The sequence below is a fragment of the Triplophysa dalaica genome, chromosome 19 (assembly GCF_015846415.1).
Source record: "Triplophysa dalaica isolate WHDGS20190420 chromosome 19, ASM1584641v1, whole genome shotgun sequence".
Taxonomy (NCBI): Eukaryota; Metazoa; Chordata; class Actinopteri; order Cypriniformes; family Nemacheilidae; genus Triplophysa; species Triplophysa dalaica.
Window position 1 is genome coordinate 13,796,214 of NC_079560.1, and position 26,576 is coordinate 13,822,789.

At 39.2% G+C, this 26,576-nt stretch overlaps 1 protein-coding gene across 1 annotated transcript; it reads right to left on the reverse strand.

The window, feature by feature from the left end:
* Window positions 1-615: 615 nt before the first annotated feature.
* Window positions 616-25,506, reverse strand: siah2l (seven in absentia homolog 2 (Drosophila)-like). The gene is given in 3 exon segments (XM_056730687.1): window positions 616-2,788; window positions 24,934-25,256; window positions 25,259-25,506. Coding segments are annotated over 3 exon segments (978 nt in total). The 5' UTR covers window positions 25,362-25,506; the 3' UTR covers window positions 616-2,236.
* Between the last annotated feature and the right edge of the window lie 1,070 nt (window positions 25,507-26,576).

Here is a 26,576-nt window from a genome sequence, read left to right on the forward strand (position 1 = left end):
GTTTTGAGTTCACTTCTGTTAAAGGGATTCTGAAATGCTGTGAAAGAGACAGATGGTTGGTGCTTTGTTTTAACAAACTATATCTTGTCTGTCACAGAGCCATAAGTAAGGTAGTCATAAATAGATCAAAACTGAATGTATTGTTATACAGTATTTCCTTTGAATTCCATTGGTTATTTCTTTCCTTTTTTGCAGATTGCTTACAAAACAAATTGTTACTCAAACACATTTATAGCACAAGCTTTGTAAGTCAACATTTGCTCTTGACATATTCTGTGCTAGGATCTTCCTTTAGGGGCTGTGATCTACATGCATGTACTCCTACTGTTTAGAACACATCTGCTTTTGTCATACAGCACGCTGAAAGTGCATTCTACACGACTCATATTTTTACAAATTTCAAGTGGAATGATCCATGTGGACTAAAACCATTCATTTCGTAACGGTTATGTAAAAAGCTTCAAAACATGATTTGGATTTGAGATTTAATAAAAGTACAAGAATTTTCTGCTTGGAATTAGCTAGATTTCTCATTAGCATATTTTGTTGCCATGACAACTGTATGTGGAGAGTACCAGCATGAGGGACGAGAGACTGTGGACTTTAGACACTGACCAGAGTGCATGAGCTCAACATTTATATATTTTTCAATGGGTCCATTTCATGTACAAATTTGTCAACAAAGCAGAATACATTTCCTCTATAACATGTGTATAAAACATTTCAGTCGCAGACTGAGAGAGAGCTGAGGGTGTTAAGTTGTGCGTCAAACTTGGGATCTCTTCATGCAACCACCTGTATTCAGGGATATCATTGCTGTTCTCGCACAGACATCAGAGGTATTTCATTGAAGACTCTGTTGGTTATGTACTTCTGTTAAACAGTGTACCTACAACCCCAGCAGGGCCAAATAAGTTGACCGGTGAGTGTGTAATGTCCTTCCAACCCATTAAAACCTCTTTTAGTCTCTTTCGAGTCCTTTCAAGACACTGGAGGTTTGGACTGTGACCTGAATTTGAGACGAAGTCCTGAAAAAAGGCAGACCTTGAAATTTAGACGGAGTTTACAAGCAAGGCATTGTGGGTTTGCTGACCAAAGGAGCAAGTAAACAATTGCTTGCTTCTTGGTGGATTTTGAAAAGAACTCGAATAAACAAAAGTGCAGTCTAGACTAAACGATCAGTTTCGAAGAGACATAACAATAATAGCAAATATCAACAAAACCGGATTTGCTGGTATATTTACAACCTCTGATAAAAGAGAGAAAGTAAACACACTAAACAAGACAACATTGTTTACATGCAGTCACTGGTGACGGGACAACATACACTTAAAAGCCAAAGTGGTACGGAACAAACAAATCAAGTATTAAACACAATATAACCATATTTGTGATGTGGCATTAAAGATCATATGATGGCTATTAGAAGATTTGAAAAAGTTGGCTGTAGCCTTCTGTCAGGTAGCTAATGATCTGCTAACTGAGAATTGAACCAGCTCTCTATTGCAAGTTTCACAAATGATAGCAAAGATGTTTATAAAAAGATCTAATGTCAAATAAGAAATCAAGAGATCAGATTCTAAACATGGTGGCTATACAGGCCTTTTGCAAGTAAATTTTATTTCCACCACACACACTGGGCACGGTTTCATAAAGATATTCGACAAACATGAAATCCAGGAGATTAACATTTACATTGCCATGTACAATTGTCATGGTGCCATCAGCCAATCCGGGGGGAACCTTCAGAGACAAATGTTACTCTTAATGCTTAGACTGTGCCCCAAGTTGCACATCTCTGAGGCCTGATGGATCAGATGATCCTGATTTCTTGTCTTGTCTTGTGGTTTTGGGCATGACGGAGAACTTTCAAGTATGTTATACACAGCCAAAACCTGCTATGGTTGTGATGCGTGTCAGTGACAGTGCAGACAGTGATGCGTGTTCAGGTCATGGTGTCCATGGGGTGTCCAAAAGAAAACCTGAACTGCACCAGCACCTGCACACTTCGCCACACCTCTCTTAAACTCAAAACCTCCTGTCATCCATCTAGCATGCTAACCTACAAGTGAAACTTCAGTTTGCGTAGTTTGAGCGGATGGGTCTTGAACAGAAATATACAAAAATGAATACATCTTCCACCCGTTGTCTTCAAACCCTCTTGTCTGATCGGGAGCAGCAGTTGTCCAGGGTTTCGATCGCTGGAAAAGCTATATTCTGGGATGACACACCAACCTCAGCACATGGAGATTGTGACATTGATACCCAGGTTGCCGTTGTCGGCAAACAAGTGGGCAATAGAAGTATCGAATACGAGACAGTCACTGTTCATGATGGCCGCCGCCACACCATCGTGAATGGACCGTGGAGTGGCCTCCCATGTGAGTCGCCTGCGGTTGCCGTTCAACTCGAGGCGGTAAGCAAAGTTCTCCGCCTGCTTTCTCGTGCCGATGAGCAGCACAATGGCGAAGAACTGCTGGTGTCCTTCGTACTTTTCCTGCTTTTCTAAAACCAGCATGAAGTGGTGGCCAAAGCACGACTGCATCATGACCCAGTCCACGGCCCCCGGCAGGTTGATGTCCGTGGCCAGAAAGACAATGTCCTCCCCCTGTAAGGTGGTAATGGATTTGTGGGCGTGCATGAGATGTGGCATGACGGCCTCCAGGGAGCCCTGCCATTTACAGGAGGCCCCCGGGCAGGGGCAGGTGTATGGGCGGAACTCGCACACCTCCTCGTGCTCCGGCTTTTCGGTGTGGTGCAGAGACAGCAGACATCCGGCCGAGGCATACTGCGGAAACAAAAGAAAGAGATAAGACATGGTTGCAAATGAGCTGGTTTTATAATCCGGGATAAGTAGCGAAACTGGTCAAATTAAGAGTGCAGGGGTAAGTAATGAAAAAAACAGGAAGATTTACTGTTGCTTTTTTTATAAGCCAGGAAGGTCCGAGACACAATTTCTCTTCTAGTCCTGGTCAGTACATAAAACCACATAATAAATAAACACAAAACAAAAATACTAATTAAAATGGAGACATTGTGGCAAGACAGATGAGTGTGTGTAGAGAAATAGCGAGGGTAAGAGAAAAGGGGAAAGGGGGGGAAGGATAAGGGGATTTGAGGAGGGCAGGTGAAGGGTACGGGGGACAGAGAAGAATGTACAGGTAAAAGAAAAGAAGGAACTAGGCCATGTGTCGCGATGTATCAATGTCATTAGAAGCAAATCCATAAATTACACACACTGATCAGTCTATTCATACGTGTCCCTGCCATACAAGCAACATTTCTGCTAACCATGTGTCAGTGCGTAACACAAGCCCCACACCCCCAACGTGTGCGTCCATGTAGCTAAGAAAAATGAGTGGGATGGATCAGGCTGCTTGAAGATGAATAACACAGCAAAGCTCTCTCTTTGATTATCTCAGGAAAGGAATATCAAGAAAGGTCAAATGTATGTCCCCGATCCGCTCACTTCGCTGAAATGGGCACACTGCATGACTTTCATCTCGCACATGAAAATGTATCACCCTGACTAACCTACAGGATTATACCTACATTGACAAAAGATGAAATCCCACAATAGCCTGATAAATGCCCATTTCAGAGAATCCCATCAGCTTCGTTGAGCTGCTTTAAAGAGGATGTTTTCAACTCAAATTGGATAAAGGTTTGCAATTCAAGATTAAAAACAAGAAAGAAAGAAAGAAAATCCCCAAATAGGCTCAAAAAGGGATAAGATATTCTGTTTCTCTAACAAAGGAAAAATGGAACTATGTCTGGACAGTCAATAGGGATAGCGATCACCTCAAAAACGTAGTTCTTTCATTAGCTCACCTTCATGTCATTTCATACCTGTAGGAGTTTCTTCTGAAGAACACAAAAGAAAATATTTTGAAGAATGTTGGTAACCAAACTTTGACCCCATTGACTTCCATTATATAGATAAAAAACTGCAGAGACATTTCTCAAAATATCTTCTTTTGTGCTCCACAGAGGAAAGAAACATGTACATGTTTTGAATGAGATGAGTAGTCTAGCGTTGTTTATTCTAGCATGAAAAACGAATTTTCCCCACCCATCACATGGTAGGGTGTATATTTCCCAACAAATTGTACATAATGGGTCTTCAAAATCTTTTATGACACTGATCCGTTCATGAAGTTTCCAGAAAGTCCATGTAAATCCTATACATTTATATCAATTGCGCCACTAGACCGTCTATTTTTGAGGTTAGCTTATGGTGGCATGGGGGGGTTGCCCCCCTCATGGGTGTGCTTGGCAGTATCTGCCAAATTAATTATTAATCGGAGTGGTAAGTCACTGGCTGCCTTGCAAAAATCAATGAGGGAAAGTCGTTATCCAGGGGTCCAGAGGACTCCAGAGGCTGTAACCGCATTAAGACGCTGACATTTATTGTAAAAAGCCGTTAAGAAACAGCTGTGGAGAAAGAATCATTATACCGCACCTAAACCGCATGACACCGGGTTTCAAAACTATCTTTTCATTAGGACGTGGACCGTGTCCAAATGCCATCAAATTAATTTCTCGAATCCTTCCTCATTGCTCAGCCCTTCTTTCAAAGTCAAACAATCTGATTTCTGGAGGTGTTAAGGGTTTTTTGGCACCTCATCTCTACCCTCCCAATCGGACAGTTATCCTCTTATCCAGCTTTTTAATGAGAGAATGACAGGATTTTGAGGTCTAATCCTGAAGGCCGTGTGCTGGTGATAAAGCTGCTGTCTAGAGCCTGTCGGAGCTGAAGACATGGGGATTTGGGCCGGAAGTGAAGTATTTGCCAGGGGGACGAGATGCACTTGTTGCTCTGGATAAAAGCTAATTAAATTTTGTATTAATGTACTCTGCGTGTATGTAAAGAGATTTTGCTGATTCTTGATTTTTTTTGGCGTACTCTAGAAAATAACCCCATCACGTACATTTTGCACATGTGTCCTTAAAACAAAGAAACGAGCTGTAAATGTTAACACCTCATCAGAACATTGAGACAATGACGGCAGACCTCAAGTGGAAATATGCTCGCAATTAAAAATAACCATTTTAGATTAAGAGCGCAGAGCCAACAAACAAATCTGCCACCGGCTTAAATAAAACGACCAGCCTACCACTCTCATTCATGTTAATTACAATTTCTAATCTAGTATCAGAGTACATGGCTCCAGAAACCCGCCGAAAGAAGTGAAGTGAACCCTTTCTAGTGCACCCTTGACGCTGTGCCAAACAAGCCTGTGGAGACGCACAGATCCCGGGCAGGGAGCTTAGCTGCTAAATTATTTACTCTTTTTACGCATTTAAGTTGCAAATTATATCCTGGCATTTTAGCCGAGAGGGGAACTCACTTGATGTGCTCATTTAGATTAACGATGAGGAATCTTGATATTCTAATAATGGAATTTCTTGCCAGTCGAAATTAAAATAGGGTTTAAATAAACAAATATACATCAAATAAACCTGAGCACTGAAAGGGGCAGTGAAAAAATGATATTCAGGCCCATTATTCTTTTTTATTAAGGCGTTATTCGTGGTTTAAGTCTTGCCTCAGGCTAAAAATGTGCAATTTTCAAAACGGCGTACAGTTTTTCTGCAAACAGGAGATCTGATAGTGGGAATTGTATTACTTGTTCAATGTAAATCTCAAGAAACTGCATACTAAAATGTAGTTCACCGCACTAAATAATTCATTAAATAGACCTTTTCCCCTGTCCTTGTCTTGGCCCTATTTTTACGCCAAGTCCAAACTAGTTAAACCGGCAACATTAACAAAGGGTTCACCATAGAAATATGCTTAACTTGGCAGATAAAAATAAAACACATTGTGCTTGAAGTGCCATTCTGTTCACAGGTACCTTTCCTTTGACCGAATGATGCGTCCGCCTACAAATCTAGACAGCTGGTAGCCCCAACTATCGATGTTTCCCGTACACCTATTTCACAGCAAAATGAATGAGATGCAGACTTATTTCTCCTTCCTTAACAAGCAGGAGGACCTAGAGTTGCCATCACTAAAGTGTCAGTTTAAAAGGATGGTGTCTCCAAGCTCAGATCCCCCGAGACGGAGCTTGGTAAGAGTGAGGAGATCATTACGGCCCCTTTTTTCTCGCTTCCCTCAAGGGCAGGGTGAGCGCATATGAATTTGGCAGGAGAACCATCACCACCATCATCTTGGCCTCTTCTTATGAGGTACGGTGTCTACATGTGACCTCATCTCTGCCGGGAAGAGGCCGGGTCATAATTACAACCGTGTCTGCAGGGCCCTCTCGCACGTCTGTTGCAAGTCTGTGCATCAGCGCTGGGGAATCTGATTTCTCTTGATCAGTGGCGAGCTGTTGCACCCCACCATACCACTGAAATGGAAGCCCAGCCACTCGCTCTTCCACTCAGAAATCAATAGCAATTTAGTTAAAAGTTTCAAAGCTGAAATTGGTCCAGTGAAGGCTGGAGTAATTCGGTTAAGGGGAGGGAAACTGGCTCTGCCTCTCGCTCAGCTATTCAATTACATTTTATGGAGTAATTAGTCTAATGTGTCTGTATGAACACAGTAGAATTACTATTGAGCTGGACGGCTATTGAGAGTGTTGTATTGCAATATAGTATGCCATTTGTTTGGACAAGAAAATAAATAGGCTGAGTGGCAGCTGAAACATATTTAAACATGTAAACAAGCAGGGCTGCACGATAATGAGTCAAACGGTAATCGCAATGATTTTCCTCAGTTTTAATCGCGATTAATAATCACGATTATTCCGTCAGTTTTTACCTAATTGTTCCCCTTTTTCTTGTTTGACCTTATCATTACATGTATAATGTTTTTTGTAATTGCTATTAACACATTAATATAGCAAATATTATGCTTAAATAATCGGTAGGAGGCATAAATAATCATTGTGATTCAAATGTGATTAATCGTGCAGCCTTAAAAACAAGTATTTGTTCCTCAACTGGTAGTTGTGGGAAAGGTTAGGAGTTCAATTTCCATGGAAAAACACATACAAATACAATTTAAACGTTGAATGCACTGAAAATCACTTTTGATGAAAAAATCCATTAATGTAAATGATTTAATGGCAACATGTTACTTGTCCAAACAGCAAATAAACAAGAACTGTAAAACGTTTGGAGACCTAAAAAATCTGGTGTACTACTCACCTTTCTCCCTGGAAGCGGTTTGGTGTGACAAATCGGTCGAGTTGAGCCTGCGACAAAAACCCCTCGTTGCCGCGGCCAACTGAGCAGACATCGTAACTGGGATAAATCCCTCAGGAGCGGGAAACAAGAAGCCGGGCACAACATCACCTCTAATGCAACCCTACAGTAATAGATCCCTTTCTTTGACAAAATAGTTCCCTTTCAAAATCTGGCTAGTCTGGTGTCCAAAATATACCACAGTAATGCTCAGTATACACAAAGAGATTTCACTTCCTCGTGATTACAATATGTTGAGAGTCCTTGCATTCTTATTAGCTGAAGTCTTAAACCGGAGTAATTTAATCATTCAAAATGATCTATTTCTGAATTGTTACCTCATAAAAGCGGAGGAGGCAAACTGAACACACTGTACTAGCTCACTCAAGCAAAACATCAGTCCCAAGAGTGCTCTTGAACAAGTGCGAGTGAGTACGGCAGCGATGAGTAATTACGTTCAATGCCTCTTCAATTACATCCAGTTCTGACACAGATGCCGTTTGTCCGAAGGACACAAGTGAAAGTGAGAAAGCGAGAAAGCTACGCGACTACCGCCAGGATCCGTCAGAGCGTCGCAGCTCCCTCGCCTGACAGACAAACACACAACAACACCGAACACTAAACAATCTATCAATTCAAAACATGCACGGCGGACAGCAGAGTCCTTTCGTGGACTTTCTATGGATCCTCCTGCGATGCGCAAGTCAAACACAGACTGTCACTGAGATCATTAAAATTCCATGCAGATGTCCAAAAAACTGCTTCTCGCAGTTCACGTTTCAAGGTTCTCAGTCAACTCCGATAAAAAAAACAACGGAGCAGGACAGCTCTCAGAGACACAAATAGCCACAGAATCTACAATTCACAGCAACCGGTTAAAATTGACCAGCTTCCAATAAAAGAGCTTTAAAACCCAGTCATCAGGAGAGCTGTCGTAGTCTCTTGTCACAATGTGCCCCAGATACACGGCTGTCCAAGTCACTGCGATCGCTGCAAAACAAACAGGCTTTTTTTCCTTTCTCTCTCTCTCTCTCTCTCTCTCTCTCTCTCTCTCTCTCTGTTGTTGCTGCGCTCCGGTGGGTGACAACTCAGCAGAGCTGCGGACGGGGAAAAACATTCTGGACTGCAGCAGTGGCAGCGCGCTTGCACACGACAGGAGGGAGGAGGGGGAGGAGGAGTGTATATGTGTGGGGATTCTCACCTCCCCATTCCTCTGCTCTCTCTCCCATCTCTCTCTCTCGCTTTTGCCTGTAGTGCAGCCATTTGGGGCTAAAAGCAGGACATAATCTACAGGTCTTATGTTAGATTCGGGCACGTTAATTCCCTTGCGGTACTTTGAAGGGCAGATTTATGAATAAACAGTACGCGAGTGAACGTACACAGGTGAACGAACATGCCGTGAGGGAAAATGAATATAAGGTCAAAGAGTATACCATACATTTTCTATCAAAATAAATAAATAAATGAATAAATAAATTCAAATTTTTATAAATAAATAAATTATTTTATACAAAATCTGGTTTGCTACTGTTGCCTTAGTTAAACTATTGTAATTTTAGTAAAACCATTGTTTATACCAGTTCATAACAGGGGGACCAGCTGACTTTCAAGGGGGCCTCAAGTGGACTTATCATTTTAAATTGGATTATTTGACATTAAAAACGAATTACTGAGTTATTTCTTTTTATTTGGCAAATTTTATAATTAACAGATTTCTTCCAGTTAAAATATAGCTTGAAAATATTCCATTGGGTAGAAATTGAGTTTTTCTGATTTCTTTGAATATTGCTGAATAAAATGGGGGAAATCAAAAGGGTTGAGAACCTTTGGTCTCTACAAATGGTAATCAATATAAAATATGAAAATATAAAAAACATGGCCACTACTAGGGCTGTCACGTTATCAGATTTTCACCACACGATTATTGTGGCTGAAAGAATCTATTGAATTCAAATTAGGCTACTTGTATTTTGAGAGTGATTAATTGGTAAAAAAAAAATGTGTGAGGAGGCAGAGAGAGCGAGTTTGTAACCATTAGGGCTCATAGGCATTTACAATATTACAATATAGGGCTATGCATTTAATCGAAAATGAATGGTAATCGTCAATTTTGGTCTTCAACAATTACCAAAAGAAAATAATCGAGATAAAACAAGGTTATTGTGTCGCATTCCATTTTGCATGGATCCTCTCTTTTCTTGTGGTAGAATAATTTTTTACATTAATATAGCGCTTTTCTGGACACTTAAAGCGCTTTACATGGAAGGGGGAATCTACTCAACCACCAACAATGTGCAGCATCCACCTGGATGATGCGACGGCAGCCATATTGTGCCAGAACGCTCACCACACACCATCTTATTGGTGGAGAGGAGACAGAGTTACGAAGCCAATTAGTACATATGGGAATGATTAGGAGGCAATGATGTATAGAGGCAAATGAGCGAATTTGGCCAGGTAACAGCTCTAGTCTTCTTGGGATTTTGAATGACCACAGAGTCAGGACCTTGTTAACATCTCATCCAAAGGATATTGCTTTTTCGGGGGTATAGTGCCCTGTCACTATACCTGGGCATTAGGACCCACACACCAACGTATTATATGTATTAATATTAGGGCTGTAACAAACGATTCTTTTGATAGTCGATTAATCTAACGATTATAAGACCGATTAATCGACTGATCTTCTATTGTTTCAATGACTAATCGGTATGTTTTTTAATGATTTTTCAGCTTTTGCAACTAGTTAAAACATTGAGTTATACATAATTTACGAACCAACTGATTACTCTCTTTAAGTTTGCTGATTCTGTCCAACTCGAATCACACAAATACTCTCTACAAACTTTTAAATACAAATAAATAATAATAAATAAATAAATCAGGTATATTACAGACCAATTTTTTTTTAAATGTAAAAAAATCTCTCGACAGAAGCATTAAGCAGCATTTCTATGACAACAGTTAAGTTTAATGAAAAAAAAAAAAAAAAAAAAGGCAAGATATAAGACTCCTATCACTTTCGACTCATGTAATATCTAATAATGTTATAATAATCAAAAAAGGCTTGACTCCTAAGCTCCATCAAAGCTTTATACTTTGCAAAACAAATAATAACATTATATGATTATTGTTGTTAATATCATTTCTATTATTATTGCATTCTCTCATAAAAAGATGGAGATCAGTCACCTCTCACCTGCTCCGGGATGTTTCCTTTATAAATGCTCCAATATGCAGGTTGTGCTGCTGTGAAAGGCAAGTTCCGCCTTGCATGCATTGCACACAACCGCATTTTTTTGTTTTCAATTTGGTAAAGCTTTCCCACACTTTACTTGTTCGCATTCGTTTGTAAACCCGCCATAATTCTCGCTGTGTGTCCTTCTACTGCGAGAGCATTTGGGAAAGCTGCATTACACTCTAGCGCTACAGTGCTGTAGCGGTCAAATTGTGATATTGCAGGCCCTTAAATTAAGTCACGTAATCAAACAACTTCTCGACAACAAGAATATTTGACGTTGTCGACAATGTCGACTAATCGTTTCAGCCCTAATTAATATTAATATAACACTCAATAAAGCACTATTCAGCTATGCTATTTCTTTCCATTTATTTTTCAGTTGAATTCACAATTAAAAGGCAAGATTTGATAATACATGTGCACTATTAACACATTATCGATGAACACAGGTTTTAATATTGTCGTTATTGTCAATACAGATTATGGTTATCATCAATGTGTCACCTCTAAGCAAACATATACTAAATATATTGCCAACACTCTATATCACCCAATGGTGATCATTACTGTTCGAGTTTAAACAGCCACACCAAACGGAAAATTCTCTTTATCATGGCTGCTTTGATGCATATGCCAATGAGTTCTCCTCACTGGTCCAGCATACTATGGCTTTTCATCCTTCATTACCCTTTCATCATTCCCACTCTCCACAGCCCTCCCATGACCTCTTTCAATAGCCTTCAGATGAACCTGGACACATTCAAGTCCAGATTCAGCAGTGAGCGCCCCAGGTTTTATTTACACCCATACCATCACAGGCACAGAGAATCTGTCTCACTCCATTGTAAACATCTTTCACTTTCTAGGCGATTGGCCTCACACAAACACACACCTCTCGGCTTCCTCGCAGCGGAAAAGGCCGCCTATTTTTAGACTGACAATGAGTGGCAGCACAATCAGGCACTTACAATTAGAGGGCTGAACGAGAGAGGCTGACACAATCTCATTTCATTACAGCGCTGCTGTGACATGCATGTGCATATGCGCATAAACAAGCGCATACATGGGGGAAAGAGCCGAGGCAGGGTGTACCCCCTCCAGCTAAAAAACCTGATGTGTTTCCATTTGGAGCCCATGATGAAAGATGAAGTATAGCTCGAGACGGGGAATGAGCGAGATAAAGAAAGAGAGGGAGAGACCGGGTTCTCAAAACTAGGCAATTCAATTAAGCGATGGTGCTTGTGGATTTATGGGTCATGCGAGATTGACCCATGATTGCAGTTTAAATTTAATGTTCCCTACGAGAAGATCGAACTGATCTGGCATCGTGGCATAAAGCGCTTTATTTGGCAGGGAAGTGTGGTCGTGATAAAGTCTTGTGTAATTCCAGGAATCATGCAGGTACAGGAATCCATTAGAACTGGATTGAATAAACAGCTTCTTCTTGAACAAAGACAACCTTCTCTTTTTACGTTGGCTACAGCCGGTGCAGTGTCACTGTCAAATACAGACAGCAAGATTAAACAATAGCACTCGATCCAGTGCAGAGTTTGTTATTGCTTTTCTATAGCTGTGTAAACAAAATTAATATTGAGTAACTGACATTTCATATTATAAATCATAGCGATTATTTCCACAAATGTGGTGACTGCAATTTTAATGGAAATATGTTAAATGTTCAATCTTACAGGGTCGCAATAGACATTCAAACATGCTCTCATGTTTAATAGGGTGTGCAACAACATATTAGCAAACAACGCCTTGTGTCTCCAAATGAAGACGTGTTCTGCCCAAGCACTGTTGCCAATAGAGCGTGACAGTGCCCACCCACATTCCAGATATTTTTACTAATCATTTTTCTGTAGAGAATTGCAGCAATTCTTCATTATAAATGCACAAGAAGAAACATTTAATGATCTAAAATACATACAAAAGAAAAGCCATTTAAACATGTTATTTGCCATTTGCCGGATGTTTCAACAATTGACATTACAAGCTGTGAAGCAAAAAATAAAGAAAAATGGAACAGCCATATAAAGCATTGCAAAGCATGTAGTCAAACTACAAATAGAAAAAAAAATGTGGCAAAATAGTCGTTTATCCATAGCGACTAACATTACATTATCCTATACATTTTGTTTCTAAAGCGCAAGTTATAGTTGTGCGTAGGACCTACGCCATAACCTATGGCGTCGCTTACACAGAGCCGCGTACCCTACGCCGTAGCTTGATGCACAACTCTCCAAAACTGTAAATACGAGTCAACTCAACGCAGACCCAACACATACCGTAAGAGCTGGAATTGATCTGTTTGAACTCCTACCTTAGGTCAAAAAAATCTGTGATAGAGTCATGTTAACTCTAACGCCTTTCTGAAAGAATTATCTAAGTAAATTATTTGTTCATCTGAATTTAACATCTCAAGCTGCAACAAATGTGACCATTTACTTGCCACTACTACTATAGGGCTTCTTAAATGAGCTCTGTCTTCTTCGGCTCTTGTCTTTGTTACACAAGTAACGCGCGTGGGCACTGAAGCCTAGTGGTCATTGCCTGTCGACCCGGACAACGATGCATAAGTGTACAAAATAGTCGAATACAATTCGATTAAATTGAAATCGCTTCTTAAGCTCACAATTTCTTTTAAATATGAGTATATCAATAATATATTGTACATTTGTTGCAAAATAGTCCAATATAATTTGAAATCGATTCGTAGGCTCTCGTTTTTTTCTTCTTCGATTATATCAATAATATATTGTACATTTGTTACAAAATAGTCTAAATATAAAAATATAGTTCTTAGGGTCACGATTTCAAAAATCGATTTTCAAACCAAGTGTATATTTGACAGTTTAATCGCATTAAGATGCGAAATTTAAGTTTAAGTACTCACCGATTGAGGACGTCTTTGAGTGCACATGCTAAAACTGTATGTCTGAAGAACAATCGCTTGAAAGTTTAAACTAGCAAGACTTTAAAACACATGCACTATTTATGCTATATATGTGTTCTAAAACATTTGTATGGCTTGTTTGACTTCATGCGGCACTGCACAGACCGATTAAAAAACAAAAGCAAATGATTGAATAGACTGCAATGTTCCAGAGCATCATTCTTGTTTTTTTTGCTTGTTCAATCAAATAAGTGGACTTTCCTGTCGTATACAGTATGTATTTATACACAGGGTTGCTGTGATGTTACAGAGTCTATCCAGACTTGAGGGGCTGTCTAAAAAGCAAACCTTATCACTTGCCTTCCAACAGGCGCAGACTTCTGTCAAAGCTGTACCCCGAAGAGCTCTACAGAGCAGACCACCTGTCAATCAATCATTTATACCCCCCCCAACCCAGAGCACTCAAAGAACGAAGCGAGACGATGATAGGATGAGATTGGCAGACTGCCAGTATGTGCACTCTCAAAAATCATTCCTCTCTCCCATATTTCTGCATACACGCACACACATACTGGAGGGAATACACCAGCTCTTACACAGACATGAGCAGAATGTAAAGGGCTGAGGAACGTGGAAATTTTAGGGTTGGTGGAGTGTAAAATGTAAATGATGGAAACGCTATGAAGGGAATGGAGAACGTGCGGAATAGAGGGAATAAGTTATAGGGTGATAATTAGCCATTAGAATGGATCCTTCTGTGTGGTAATGTTTTGCATTATATACCATTAACCCTTGTAGTGTGTTTGTGTTGTTACTCAGCCAATGTTCCCGAGTCTTCTAAACCCACAGCACTATTTCTTTTTTTAGACATTAATTTATATTTGATCATACTAATAAATATTTGTTCAATTTGTAATTTAATACAGACATAAAATAACCATCTGTAGAGTATTTGTGCAATGTTTTATCCCAATGACAAGCAACATAGACATCATATATGATTCATATTTGTCATTTATTTACCACTGTAAAATAATATTAGTGAAAAAGCGCTAATTATTTAGGGTGAAATGTACAACAAAAAAAGGACAAATCATATGATACGAGTGGAAAAAATAACAAATATGAACAAATATAAATTTCTGAAGTAAAAAAAAATATTTTAGTAAACATTGGACAAAATGGGTAGCAGTGTTCTTGTCTCTGGAACCAATTTTCTAACTAGACTTGTGCCAATACATTTACATTTTTTTCCCTCTAGTATTTTACATTTACAAATTTGGCAGACAATAACACCATATTCTTATTCAGTCCATAATCCTATCCATAGCATATAACATCTATTCTTATTAAATTCCTATTTATTTTCTCCTGTAAAGATGCTTTGGACAAATGCACATTGTGAAAAGCAGCATACAAAATTAAATTGAACTGAATTAACTGGAACAGTTTGATAAATGTCTGGTAAACAGCAGTTTTCTGAAGAAAATCCTTAGCAATGGTTTAAAATTATATATTTGCACATAGTTTGTCTTAAAACATTAAAAACACCACATAAACATATAAATAATATTAAAACTTGATTTTCACTAGGGGGTCTTTAAAGGAAAACTCCGACCAAAAATGAAAATTTTTCCACGAACTACTCAACCTCACGTAGTTTAACATCTGTAGGACCTTCCATATTTCCCCAAAATGCAAATTATGGTAGTTTTGGAAGCTGTCGGACTGCAACACAACCAAACACAGGAGCCACATAACAGTGCATCCGCTGTCAGCATCACTCGACGCATGTAGTGAACTCTGGAAACTTGCACTCAAATCAGGAAGTCTTTTAATATAGTCGTTAGTTTTGTTTGTTTGCGCACAAAAAGTATCCCTGTCGCATACTATTAATTTATACTGAACCAGCGGAGTCGCGTCTAAATTTTACGATGTCTTTACTCACTTTCAGGGATTTGAAGATTGGTTGAGTTGAAATCTAAGAAGTCAGAAAGCTTCCAAATCTAATTTGCGCTTTTGAAAAAAATTTTAACTACTTGAGGGGGGAGTAGTCAATGGCAGAATTTCCTTTTTGGTAGGAGTTACCCTTTAAGATTGAATTTTGTTACAGAGATTTCAAAAATTGAAACAGGAAGTGCTTCTGGACCAGTGTTCAAAACTTTCAATGCAATCTATACTAACCAGAAGTTTAAGTGGTTTTCCAGACGAGGTCATCAATCGATAACACAATGCGTTTCATTAAAAATCAATTTGGATGTTGTTCTTCTGATGTAACATGATCTCGGCCACCCTCAGACTGAAGAATAAACTGGGATTGAACCAGCAACCTTTGATTTACCAGTCAGTGGTTTAACCCACTAGACCACCATCTCCAAGTGTGGGAAGTGTCCAGCATTCCACACTTCAGAATTTTTGGTTAAATGAGCGCATCATTGAGGCATCATTGAGGAATTTTCTACATACGCTATTTACACTACAAAATGGCTCAGTCAGAATAGTGCGTAGGTGCGCAATTTGGGATACCTTCGAATTTTAGTAAAAAAAAACATTTTGTGTTAAAATGTATTTTTTTGTATTTCTATCATACACAGAATGGTACAAAAAGAGCCAACCTGTGTATGGCACCAAAATACAAACTACTGGCTTCAAAACATCTTATTTCTCAACAAAATCCTTATAGGCACATCCTACGTCAATATCTCTCTATTCCTCAAATCCTAATTGGGTGGAACAAGGTTCAATCGTACTTTCATTCAATTTAAGTCCCATTGTATGACAAACTGCACTGTCCCCTTCAGCTCAGCCTCCTGGGAGTGATTCAGTTCAGGCACAATAGTCCAAGCTGCCCGTCCCTCACAGAACGACTTCTGCAAATGGCCCCAGATTAAAAGGCTCCTTTAAGTGAACGAGGAGCGACCGAGGAAGCAGCTGGTTGGAGACAGAACAAAGCTGTAAAGATGAGATACAAACACTTGGTGATTGAAATTGAGACAATTAAACCGTTCCATTAATCCCGCTTGATTTCTTTCACCTCATTCATGCAAAGGTACTGATCTTAGAAGAGAAGAGATTGAGCTATACATTTATCAATAGAAAGGACTGCTGGGTCCTCACTTAGCTTATTTAACCTATCCATGGACTTAATGCAAGCGCTCACTAGTTTATTGGGTTGAGGAAAGGTCACACAGTAAAGGATTAATTGCGGCTGGCTAAAGAGCTCATTGACTCAACTATAATGGACATTAAACAAGGCTTAACCGATGAGGGCTGAAGGTTAAACTAAATAAATTTCAGTAAATGTCCAATGAGTGTTTGCACTCAAACCACCATATACACTTGAGATTTTATCTTGAAGTTTTAGTTAAAAATAAAAAAATCAGCTATGGGTAAGTACTATATTAATTGAATGCGTTTGCGGCTGAAATTTTGGAGGAAATGTCAGTCTGTTTTCTTTTCACTTGAACATGTGAACCTGCTATTTTATGTTTCAAACAGAGAAGGCGATATAGAAACACAAGTTTTGAATTTGATCTTTACTAGCAAACTACACTTTTTTTAACAATGTGTCAAGTTTTTTATCATCCCAACCAACTAGACACAGCAATAATGGCTCAACCAATGGAGTGACATTCAAAAAACCTGCTTCGTAAGTCATCATTTTTGTCCATCCATTTGCTATCACTACAAAATTAAGCAGCTTCCACCAAAGAATCTTTCCCAAAAAAACAATCCTCTATTGAAAGCGTTTCCTAATGCCAAAACTCAGATCTTCGACTTTGCTAAAGGCATGCAGGACCAATGTCCATCAAGAGCTCAATTAACCCATTAACTTGTCAACGATTAATTACTTTTTCTGTGAATCGTTGTACCTCATTTAGCGTCCACAGTGCACCATTTTCCATTTGTCCAAGCCAAAAAACCATTGGAGAGTTGTGTAAAAAGCACAAGTGACATATGCATGGCAGATGTCACATCATTAACCTGAGCGAGCAGCGAGGCAGCCCCGAGGTTCATGCGGTTGAGCATCACTGTGTCCGTCAGTGCAAGTGAACTGTAGGGTGACGCGTCGATGTGTCTGTGAGGCAAAACCTTAATGTTGCTGACACTGGAGGTCAATAGTGTTTTTCACAGACTCGCTCACAGTGCAGCAACAAAGCTGCAAGAAAAGGGTGCATGCAGAGCATTGCATTCCAGCGCATTAGATAATCTCATTATAGGACTGATCCAAGAACGATATTGCTCACAGCGTGGTAAAAAACAATTCTGTTTATTTAAAGCGTCTATACATGAAATTTAATTTGCCTCTTTAACAGAATGTGTTATTACTTCGGGATTGCCTAATGAAGTGGGGGAGGTATACGCACGAAACTGTACAGTCAGACAAAAACACCAGGGTATACCCAGTCAAATGTGGGTATTTTTTGCGCAATGGCAGCAGGTCATTTCGTCAATCTGTCAAACATTGTGGCAATTGACGTGCAATACAACCAAAAATGACAAATGATAATAAATGTTGCTACTTTAAATCAATAATGTACCCTTGAACAAACATTTATTTATGTGTATGTTGTACATGGCTTAAGTCCTTCGCAAACTAGCAGGCGGGGCTAGAGTAGTCGTTGTTGATATTCTTCTGCTGAGGCAGTGTTAAATCTATCAATGACGTTATTGATAGGTGCATTTCAGGACCTGCCTGAAATAGTAATTAATTCAGTGCTAAACACGCTAACTGATGGTTGCAAATGTTAATTGCAACCGTGTTCTGGCTTGACGGCTTTTTTAAACTGCTAGCATCTGTTTTACATAATAATCCTATGGAGTAAACTGTGTTTTTAAAAAACGTACTTCGCACTTTTTTTTTACGCCAGCACCGGCGCCTTTTTGTGCAGCTCAGAGCGTGTGTTGAGATTGAAAAAAGTAAAACTTTTCTGAAAAAAACTCCCTATGTCAAGCTCCCTTTTCACACCCAAGAGACTTGTCGCTTTCATAACCACATGCGAGGAACGTGATTGGTCGAGTAGCCAAGCTCGGAAAAATGAAATGGCGTCCAAAACGCCCGTTGGAGAATAGTTTTCTGTAAATGTAAGTATAGTTTTAACTTTCAACAACTTCTGATTGTATTTCTAGTGAGAAATTAGTATTCTAGTTTTAAAATATGTGATTAGTTAGTGCAAAGACGCTCTATGTTTATAATTCAAATAGACTTCCGTTACGCTGCCTATCTGTTTCTCTGGGCTGCCTTCGCGCACAGACTCCGAAGTCATGGCATTCGGCTGCTAATTGTAACCAAACGCTGCCAGCATTTTTTTAACTTTGTCTTTTTCGACGGGGAAAAGGTTCCAAGGATTAATTTCCTTTGGCCCTGGTGCACAGAGGTGACTCACTAGCTGACTGCTTGCACCAACCGGAGGGGGAGGGGCCACGTGACTCGTAACATGGGATTCCTACACTTTCCTACTTTGATTACGAGTAAAAACTGTTCATACCGCAGGAACAGTCTAACAGGGAATTGTTATGGTTTTGAAACCATGGATTTTCAAAACCGCAGTTTACCGTGAAACCGGTTATCGGCCCATGTCTAGCCTGGTGTCATAAAAGTTGTCATTTCAGTAACAAAGGCGTCTTCAGTTCTGACACTTACAGGTATTTGTTTGAATACGGTGAGCTTTTACATAACAAAAAATAATAATTCTTAATTCGTGAAACCTTAAAAAATTATAAATGGTTAAATATTTGATGATTTTTATTGTCGTTTTCAAATATGCTGCTCATAAAATCTGTTGTTTACAAGCCTCTAACATTATAATCTTAGCCATGTTCTATATGATAACCTCTGTATGTGTTTATGCAATGTCCTCTATAAACACAGGAGAAATCATTATGGGTAAAATGGCGACAATAATTTCATACCATCGACCAGTTGGAACCTTGGAAGTGAGAAATTTGAAGATGACAGTTTCCTACATTATACCTTTGGTGAATGTATACGAGGCTTTAAAAGCATTCTGCATTAACCTCAGCATGTCACTTGGGTCATCCTTTATGCCGTGGCCCTCCAGAGATACTGTCACTCTTTCATTTCTGTCATTCTCTGCGTTCCAATAAAAGACTTTGTCCTCTGAAGTTCACATGTCAATATGCTGACCATGTCCTTTATCGCCACTTCCACGCGAAGAGGCGAGCGAGTCACCCTGTGAGCAACTCATCTGTGAAATTAATTACGGGCCCCTCGCATTCATTCCTCCAGAGATACGATGAAGGATGTTACGCAGGAGGGGGAGGAAACGCTGGGCGGTAAAATGCTCTTTTGATCCACCTCTCTGTGCAACTCATGTGTGAAAACGCTGCTGATTTCCCATTAATCTTAGTTTCTTTTTAATCGCCACAGAGAGCCTGGAGAGATTTCTGCGTGTGTGTGCATTTATCTGATGTGTATGACATATTTGTGTGCATGTCTGATGACAAACTGTATGCTTGTGTTTGTTTCTATATATGAAGTGATTTGTTCCAAAATGAAATGTTTTTTAATTGTGCATTCCAATTAATGTCAATCAAAATGCAGTTGGTTTGTTTTGATTGAAGTCATATTAACTAAAGAAATACAGCTAATTAACACAAAAACAAGATAATAAAAAAACAACCAAAAATTTAACAGTTCTCATTTTGGAACCAAACTCTTCATTTGCACAATTACAGAACATTCATTATTTTAAGCTTTTTGTACAATACTGTATAAAGAAAGAACTGTGGTGGTACAATGGTTTACTGATGTCATCAGATGGCAATACCATAGTGCTAAATGACTGAATCATAATATATCAGGGTATTGCAGCCACACCAATTTTATCGGAATCTGTAACTATTTTATGAGGCGACTAATGTTATTCAAATCAATACGTGGAACCTTATTTGTAAGTTTAAGTACAATTTGCATTCTCGCCAGCGACATTATATTTAGGGGTGGGACAGGGCAGTTTTGATATCCAGCTTTCGCTTCACAATTATTGCGTCATAACGGTACCATATAGATGTATGATCTTTACCAATGTGTATTAAAAAAAATTGGCCATCAGTGAAATTCATTTTTAATTTTGTGTTTTGTATGTTAGTTGGGCAATGGGTCACATTTAAAATAAACGTGTACGAAGGTACAGAGAGAGTTTGTATTGTAACTGTTATGGTGAAATCTTAAATGGGTGCTGTATAGTTTACGATATTATGATGTGTAGAATTAACACGAGTTTGACAATTTTATCTTTTAATATTCCAATTAATATCAATACCGGTATATTGTCACACCCCTAGGGTGGGTGTAGGGTCAGATCTTCAGTACAACTTTTCTAATCATCATATATTTTTGTACGATTCCCATCATTCTCCTTCATACGAATAAGCCACCTCGTGAAATAGTTACGAATTCCCGTGAGATCAGGTCGGGTTGACATAGTACTCAAAATTATATTCAGAAACATATCAACTAATGTATTTTTAATGGGTGATAATGAGAATGCAGAATGCAGCTTTACAAACCTAAAACATGATATATTAATCACGGACAGATAAACACCAAATATTTAATAAATTATGAAGATATTTAAAAGCAATGTTATTAAAGGTACAGTCTCGGAACTTCATATTGAAAATGAATCATAATCGATAATTCTTGTTATCTTAAAGAACTAAAGAGATAATGCATTATAAGGCAGGCTGAACGGCAAGATTTATTAGTGTTGATAAACAAAAAAAAACTGAAATATTGGCCATATATATTATGGGCCGATTATATATAAAAATAATAGTAATAATAATAATAATCTTTATGCAAAATATATATCTTTATTGTTTTATATAAACAGTTTTTTCAAGCAAATCTTTGTTTGTTGTCTTGTTCTAAACAGATGCTTGAAAGTATTACGCTCAAGGTTGCAATCATTGCAGTACATGCGCAGCATCTAGTTGTCACCGCTATTCGCCACACCAGGGAGCTCTCCTCTTTCAATAGGCTATGATGAGGGAAACTGGTAGCGGGATCATTACATGCCTCTAATTTGCAGTGCACCCATCTCTATTCATAGTGACAGCAGCTTGTGTCTTTAACAAACCCACAAAACAGGCTCAAAATAAACTTACACAGCAAAACACGGTCCCAGCCCAAGGGGACTAAGTGTATCCATGTCTAATCTGTTTACGAACGCCAGCCGGACACAGCCGCCCGCCTGGCGTGTGAAGAAAGCTGTTTTTCGACAGCTCAAAGGAACTGCTCCTTTCCTGTCAGACTCTTCAGGCTCTGCTCCAATCAGACATCATACATGAGGTGCTCCAACTAAAGACATCCGAGGAGATATGGCGGCTGAAATCCAATTCATCCATTTCCTTTTCAATTCATCCTGTAGCCTTCCGCTTCTTATAAACCAAATCAAGCATTCTAGAAGGGTTCTGTTAGTAGTTAAGGAATGTGGAAGTGTGGTTTATGTTTCAGAGGTGTAACTCAAGAATATTAATTCTTGAATAACACCTGTTGTGTGCTAACAGTGATCAGAAACCGCCCTGAGAGGAAGATCTGAAAGAACATCCATTGCTGGGTGTTCAAAATTCCAATACCAACTGAATAATATTATACATGTTTTGTTTGCAAAGTGAAGTATTACTATAGTTAACGAATCACAAGCACACATTTTGTGCTACTGACATTAAAGAGACCTTAAATAAGGCATCCATAGGTTTAATTACTTTAACCAGGGATGCGAACACACCGGGGTGAAAAAAAGTTGACAATGATGCAAGACGTATTTCGCTGAAATGTGACAAGTTGGCATCCCTGTTTGACTTAACTTACCATTACTAACAAACAATTTATATTTTTAAACCCAAACATGTGGCCATTAGAATGCTTTATTTCCAACAATGGTTTATGTTAATATCAAAAAATTCACAATGCCAAGTGCATCCGCAGGGGTGGGAGGAAAAAACTATTCACAGATTGCATTGCGATTTGGTCTCCAACAATTCCGGAATCAATCCACAAATTAAATTACATTCATTATTAATGAATCTGGTGTGCGCAATAACATATCGGAGGGCACAGCTGTATTTAAGTTGTGAGCTTATAGTCTAAATTAAATGTGGTGAAGTACAATAACAATCTGCCTTGAAAATAATGCCAAGACACAAAAGCAAGATGGGTTACACTGCTTTGAATAAGTCTGTCTAATTTTCAAATCAAAATCAAAATCTTAAACTTCTGCTTTACAAAACGTGACCTAAACAGTATTGTTTGTTTGGTTGACCAGAGTCCTTCTGTAGGTCAAAATTATTTTATGTCATTTTAGAAGGAAATAAATGTGTTCATTAATATAAAAATAATTTATATCAAACTTTGCACAGAATTTGTCAACAAGCCACCTTAAGATGCTGTGTGTAGTATTAAGGAGGATGTATTGACCTTAGAATTAAATATTTTTACCTACATACACAGCGGGTCCCCTTACATGGAATTAACCATGTTGTTTCCACAGAAGCCCTAAACGGACAAACTGCTCTACAAAGTGCATTTCGTAAATATGTTATCTCCTTCAGCAAAGAAGAGAATCTTTGTCCTGTGAGATCGGCATTAGTGCTTCGAAAAGGAGGGATCAGCAGTTGGTTGCAATTCCTCACAACCTCACCACTAGATCCCGTTAATATCTCCACATTGCTTCTTTAAAGATTTGCATCAGTCAGACACCAAGAATCATAATCCTGACTACCAATCCAGCCCTGGTCCAAAAGTATTATGTAGTTTCAGAAGATTTTAAATACAGTAAACAACCTGTATGAACAATTGTAATGATACTTGTTATTTTGGAGCTTGATGTACTTGTCTTCATTTACTTTTGTGTTGCCAGGATGTTCCTTAGCAAGTTCCGTTTTGTGTTTTAAAGAAGAGCTCAACTCAAAATTCTTTGCATGATTACAGATGTCAATGATGTCAGAATTTTCAGTTTTAAGTGAACTAACTACTGGAACAGCGCATCAAGTAACCACTCCCTTCCTGAAACAACAGTACAACCATCTTTGCTTTCACTACAAACATTAAGGGCTACTTTCTTCAAGTGACGCCTGGTCTCGCTTCAGTACTCACGCTCTAAAGACAGCACTACATCACGTACCAGTCGACATGTCCCGATTACAGCCATTGTGAGGAGGAAACATTACCCCGACGAACAAGAGTGCTGATCAACTTTCACAGACCAGTGATAACATTAGGGATACAAGTTTAATGCAAAGATGATGTAATCGTGGTGATGTTAGGACAGAAGATTCAACCCTAAACTACCATAGTGAAAAGAAATATACAAGTGTAAGAAATATAGAAAAGGGCTTGTCAACGATATTTCAAGGAATGATAAAAGAACTGAATCAGTTTTTCAATGATTTTAATAAGAAAAAGGCTAAAAATGAGTAAATACAGTGGTTTCAAATGCAAATAATCATCAATGAATGATGACCAGCCAAACTAAGACCACCCAAATGTATACCCAAGTGAGGTGGGTCTACCTGTCAGCAAAATTGCTTTGAAACATGATGTTCCAAATATGGTAACAGGCGTTACATTTCCGTCACAAGCTTGCAGTATTCGATCAATCACTACGCACTGGTTAACTGGCCAATCAGAGCACAAGTCGCTTTTCAGAGCGAAGATCTTTGTAAACAATCTGCACGTTTCAGAGAGGCGGGGCAAAGAGGAGATACAAACATGCACGGTATGTGGAAAATACAGCATTTTGAACCTTAAATCGTGTACACACATTGCATTACATCTAAAACAAGCGATAATATTTGTTTCAGCAGTGTCATATCACCCCTTTAAAACCAAGGAAATAAACTCTACCCAAATTAAATAATACTTAGTACCTACTATAGTATACAAAGCATATAACTTAGTATAGTATATTTAATATAGTATACTAAGTATTATCCAGCATTAACCAATGGTAGTAAACATTGTTGTATACTTTAATATTAACCCTTGTGCTGTGTTAGGGTACGTGGGAGCCATTATCAAAGTTAACTAAAGACTGCGCAATGATATTTTTCAACTTTAGACATTTATACTAATTCAAATCAAGCATTTTTTTCCACCAAACGTTGATATCTACGAATTTACTACAGTTTACTGTAGTAAATGCCATCCTCTAGAATTCTGTTGTGTGGGGCACTCATTTACATCACAATTATCAGGAATTTAGTAATGAGGTGTATATATAATCCAAAACACAACCGATGAAGGGAAAGAAGGCTGAAGATATGAAGTTAGAGGATCTATTAATCTCATTGGCTTGATGTAATATGCACCTGTGGCACCTGAGCTTTAGTTACACGCGACACTTCCTTAACTCGCTGCTTACGATCATCACACAGCGTTGAATGACACGTAACTGTGACGGTCATCATTCCTGTGCTTTCATCACTGTTGCTTTCATCATTCACAGAATGAAAAACACGCAACAAAGTTGCTTTCCAATGTTGCACTTGCGTCTCCATTAAACAACATGACGGCAACTTTCGGTTTGTCATGAACGAGTACCTCATCCCGGTGTGAAATGGGGGGAGTTCTTACCTTACACGGAAACGGCAGAGTGGATGCTACTTTTTCCATGGCCAGGTTCCGTATGCTCGGTGTGAGCGGGCCTCGACAGGTCGGGCAACAGCTGAGCTTCTGGCGACACTGGTTACACACCAGGTGCCCTGCCTGGCATTGCAGTATCGGAGGCAGAACATAGTCGAAACACACCGGACACTCGAACAGCGCTGTCAGCTCGGCTGACTGCCCCGGTAGGGTCGCCGTCGGAAGGGCTACAGGGGCCGCGGTGACCGAGCTGGAGCCTACGACAGAGCCGGACACCCCCGCGGCTGCTGCGGCTGCAGCGGCGGCGGCAGCGCAGCCGCGGAGGCGGTCGTTGCTCCGGAGCCTCCGTGCTTACTTCCTCCTGCTTTACCGGCTCCGAGTCCTCCGGCCGCACCACCCGCAGAGGACGGACGGCTCATGACGAGGAGTGCGAATCTGTGATGTGAAACCCACACGAGTTCAAGCCCGCGAACCCCGCCGTGTACTCCCGACTGGAGCCAGACGCTGTTCCGTACGCTCTCCAATCCCCCGCGGATACAACATGGCCGCCACAGTTTGAGAGGAAGCGATGGGTCTATTGGGCGATGAAGCTTTGATTGACATTCTGTTCAGCCAATGAAACGGCTGCTCTAGACGTTTACTTAAGAGACACGGTTATCCACGCAAGAGCATTTGGGATTTGTAGTACAACCGTGAGGAGCCAACTACGAACAGTTGGACTCTTATCTGGCCCCTTAAACATAATACACCAAGAATGATTTATGTTGCTTTCTTATGCAACCAGAATTTAGGGGGCTAACCTTAAACAATAACAAACTATAAATAATGAAAGAATGCAACTGAGGTACAAGTGTAAACAAATTATAAGCATTACGAAGTAAACGGAACACAAAAGCAAGGTTTCACAGACAAGGCTTAGCCTAAACCAGGACTACGCCTTAGTTAAATTAGGATAGTTCAGTTGCTTTTATAAAGATGCCTTAGATAAAAACATACTGGTTTGCATCTTGAGACAAAACAGTGGCACTTACATATTTAGGATATGTCAGGGCAGGCTATTTTTAGTTAAGACAGCACAAACATTCATTTTAATGTGGGACTAACACCCTTGCCTGTGAATCCGGGCAAGAGTTTCTCTAGTCTTCTCCAATGATAAAGTATATTTTTAGTATATTTTATAAGCAAACAACTTGTGTCTGCATGCACACCAAATGGAAAGTGCTTCAACATATAATATGATTGTTATTTAAACGTTACTAATGTTCAAATGATTTAAATCGTCAATTAAGCCCCAATCTTTAAAATACGGATGACATTTAAAGCTTCATGGTTCAGTCAAACCTTGCTTCAGAGGTTAAACTTAGAGTTCCCGAATAAACTATCTCGAAAGGTGATAACAATGAGTAATACCACCTAATATTAGTTTGGTATGCATTTATAAATCGATGCCCATCCACCCTTAAAAGCCCTTTCTTTTATTTGATTGATGTAACGGAAAAGTAAAGTGAGAACAAAATAACTAAACTACCGTTACTTGCTCAATGCCTGGTAATTACTTTTCTCTAAACATGTTGTTGGGCAGTGTACTAAACAGTGTTGGGTAAGTTACTCATTACATATTCAATAGTGTAATT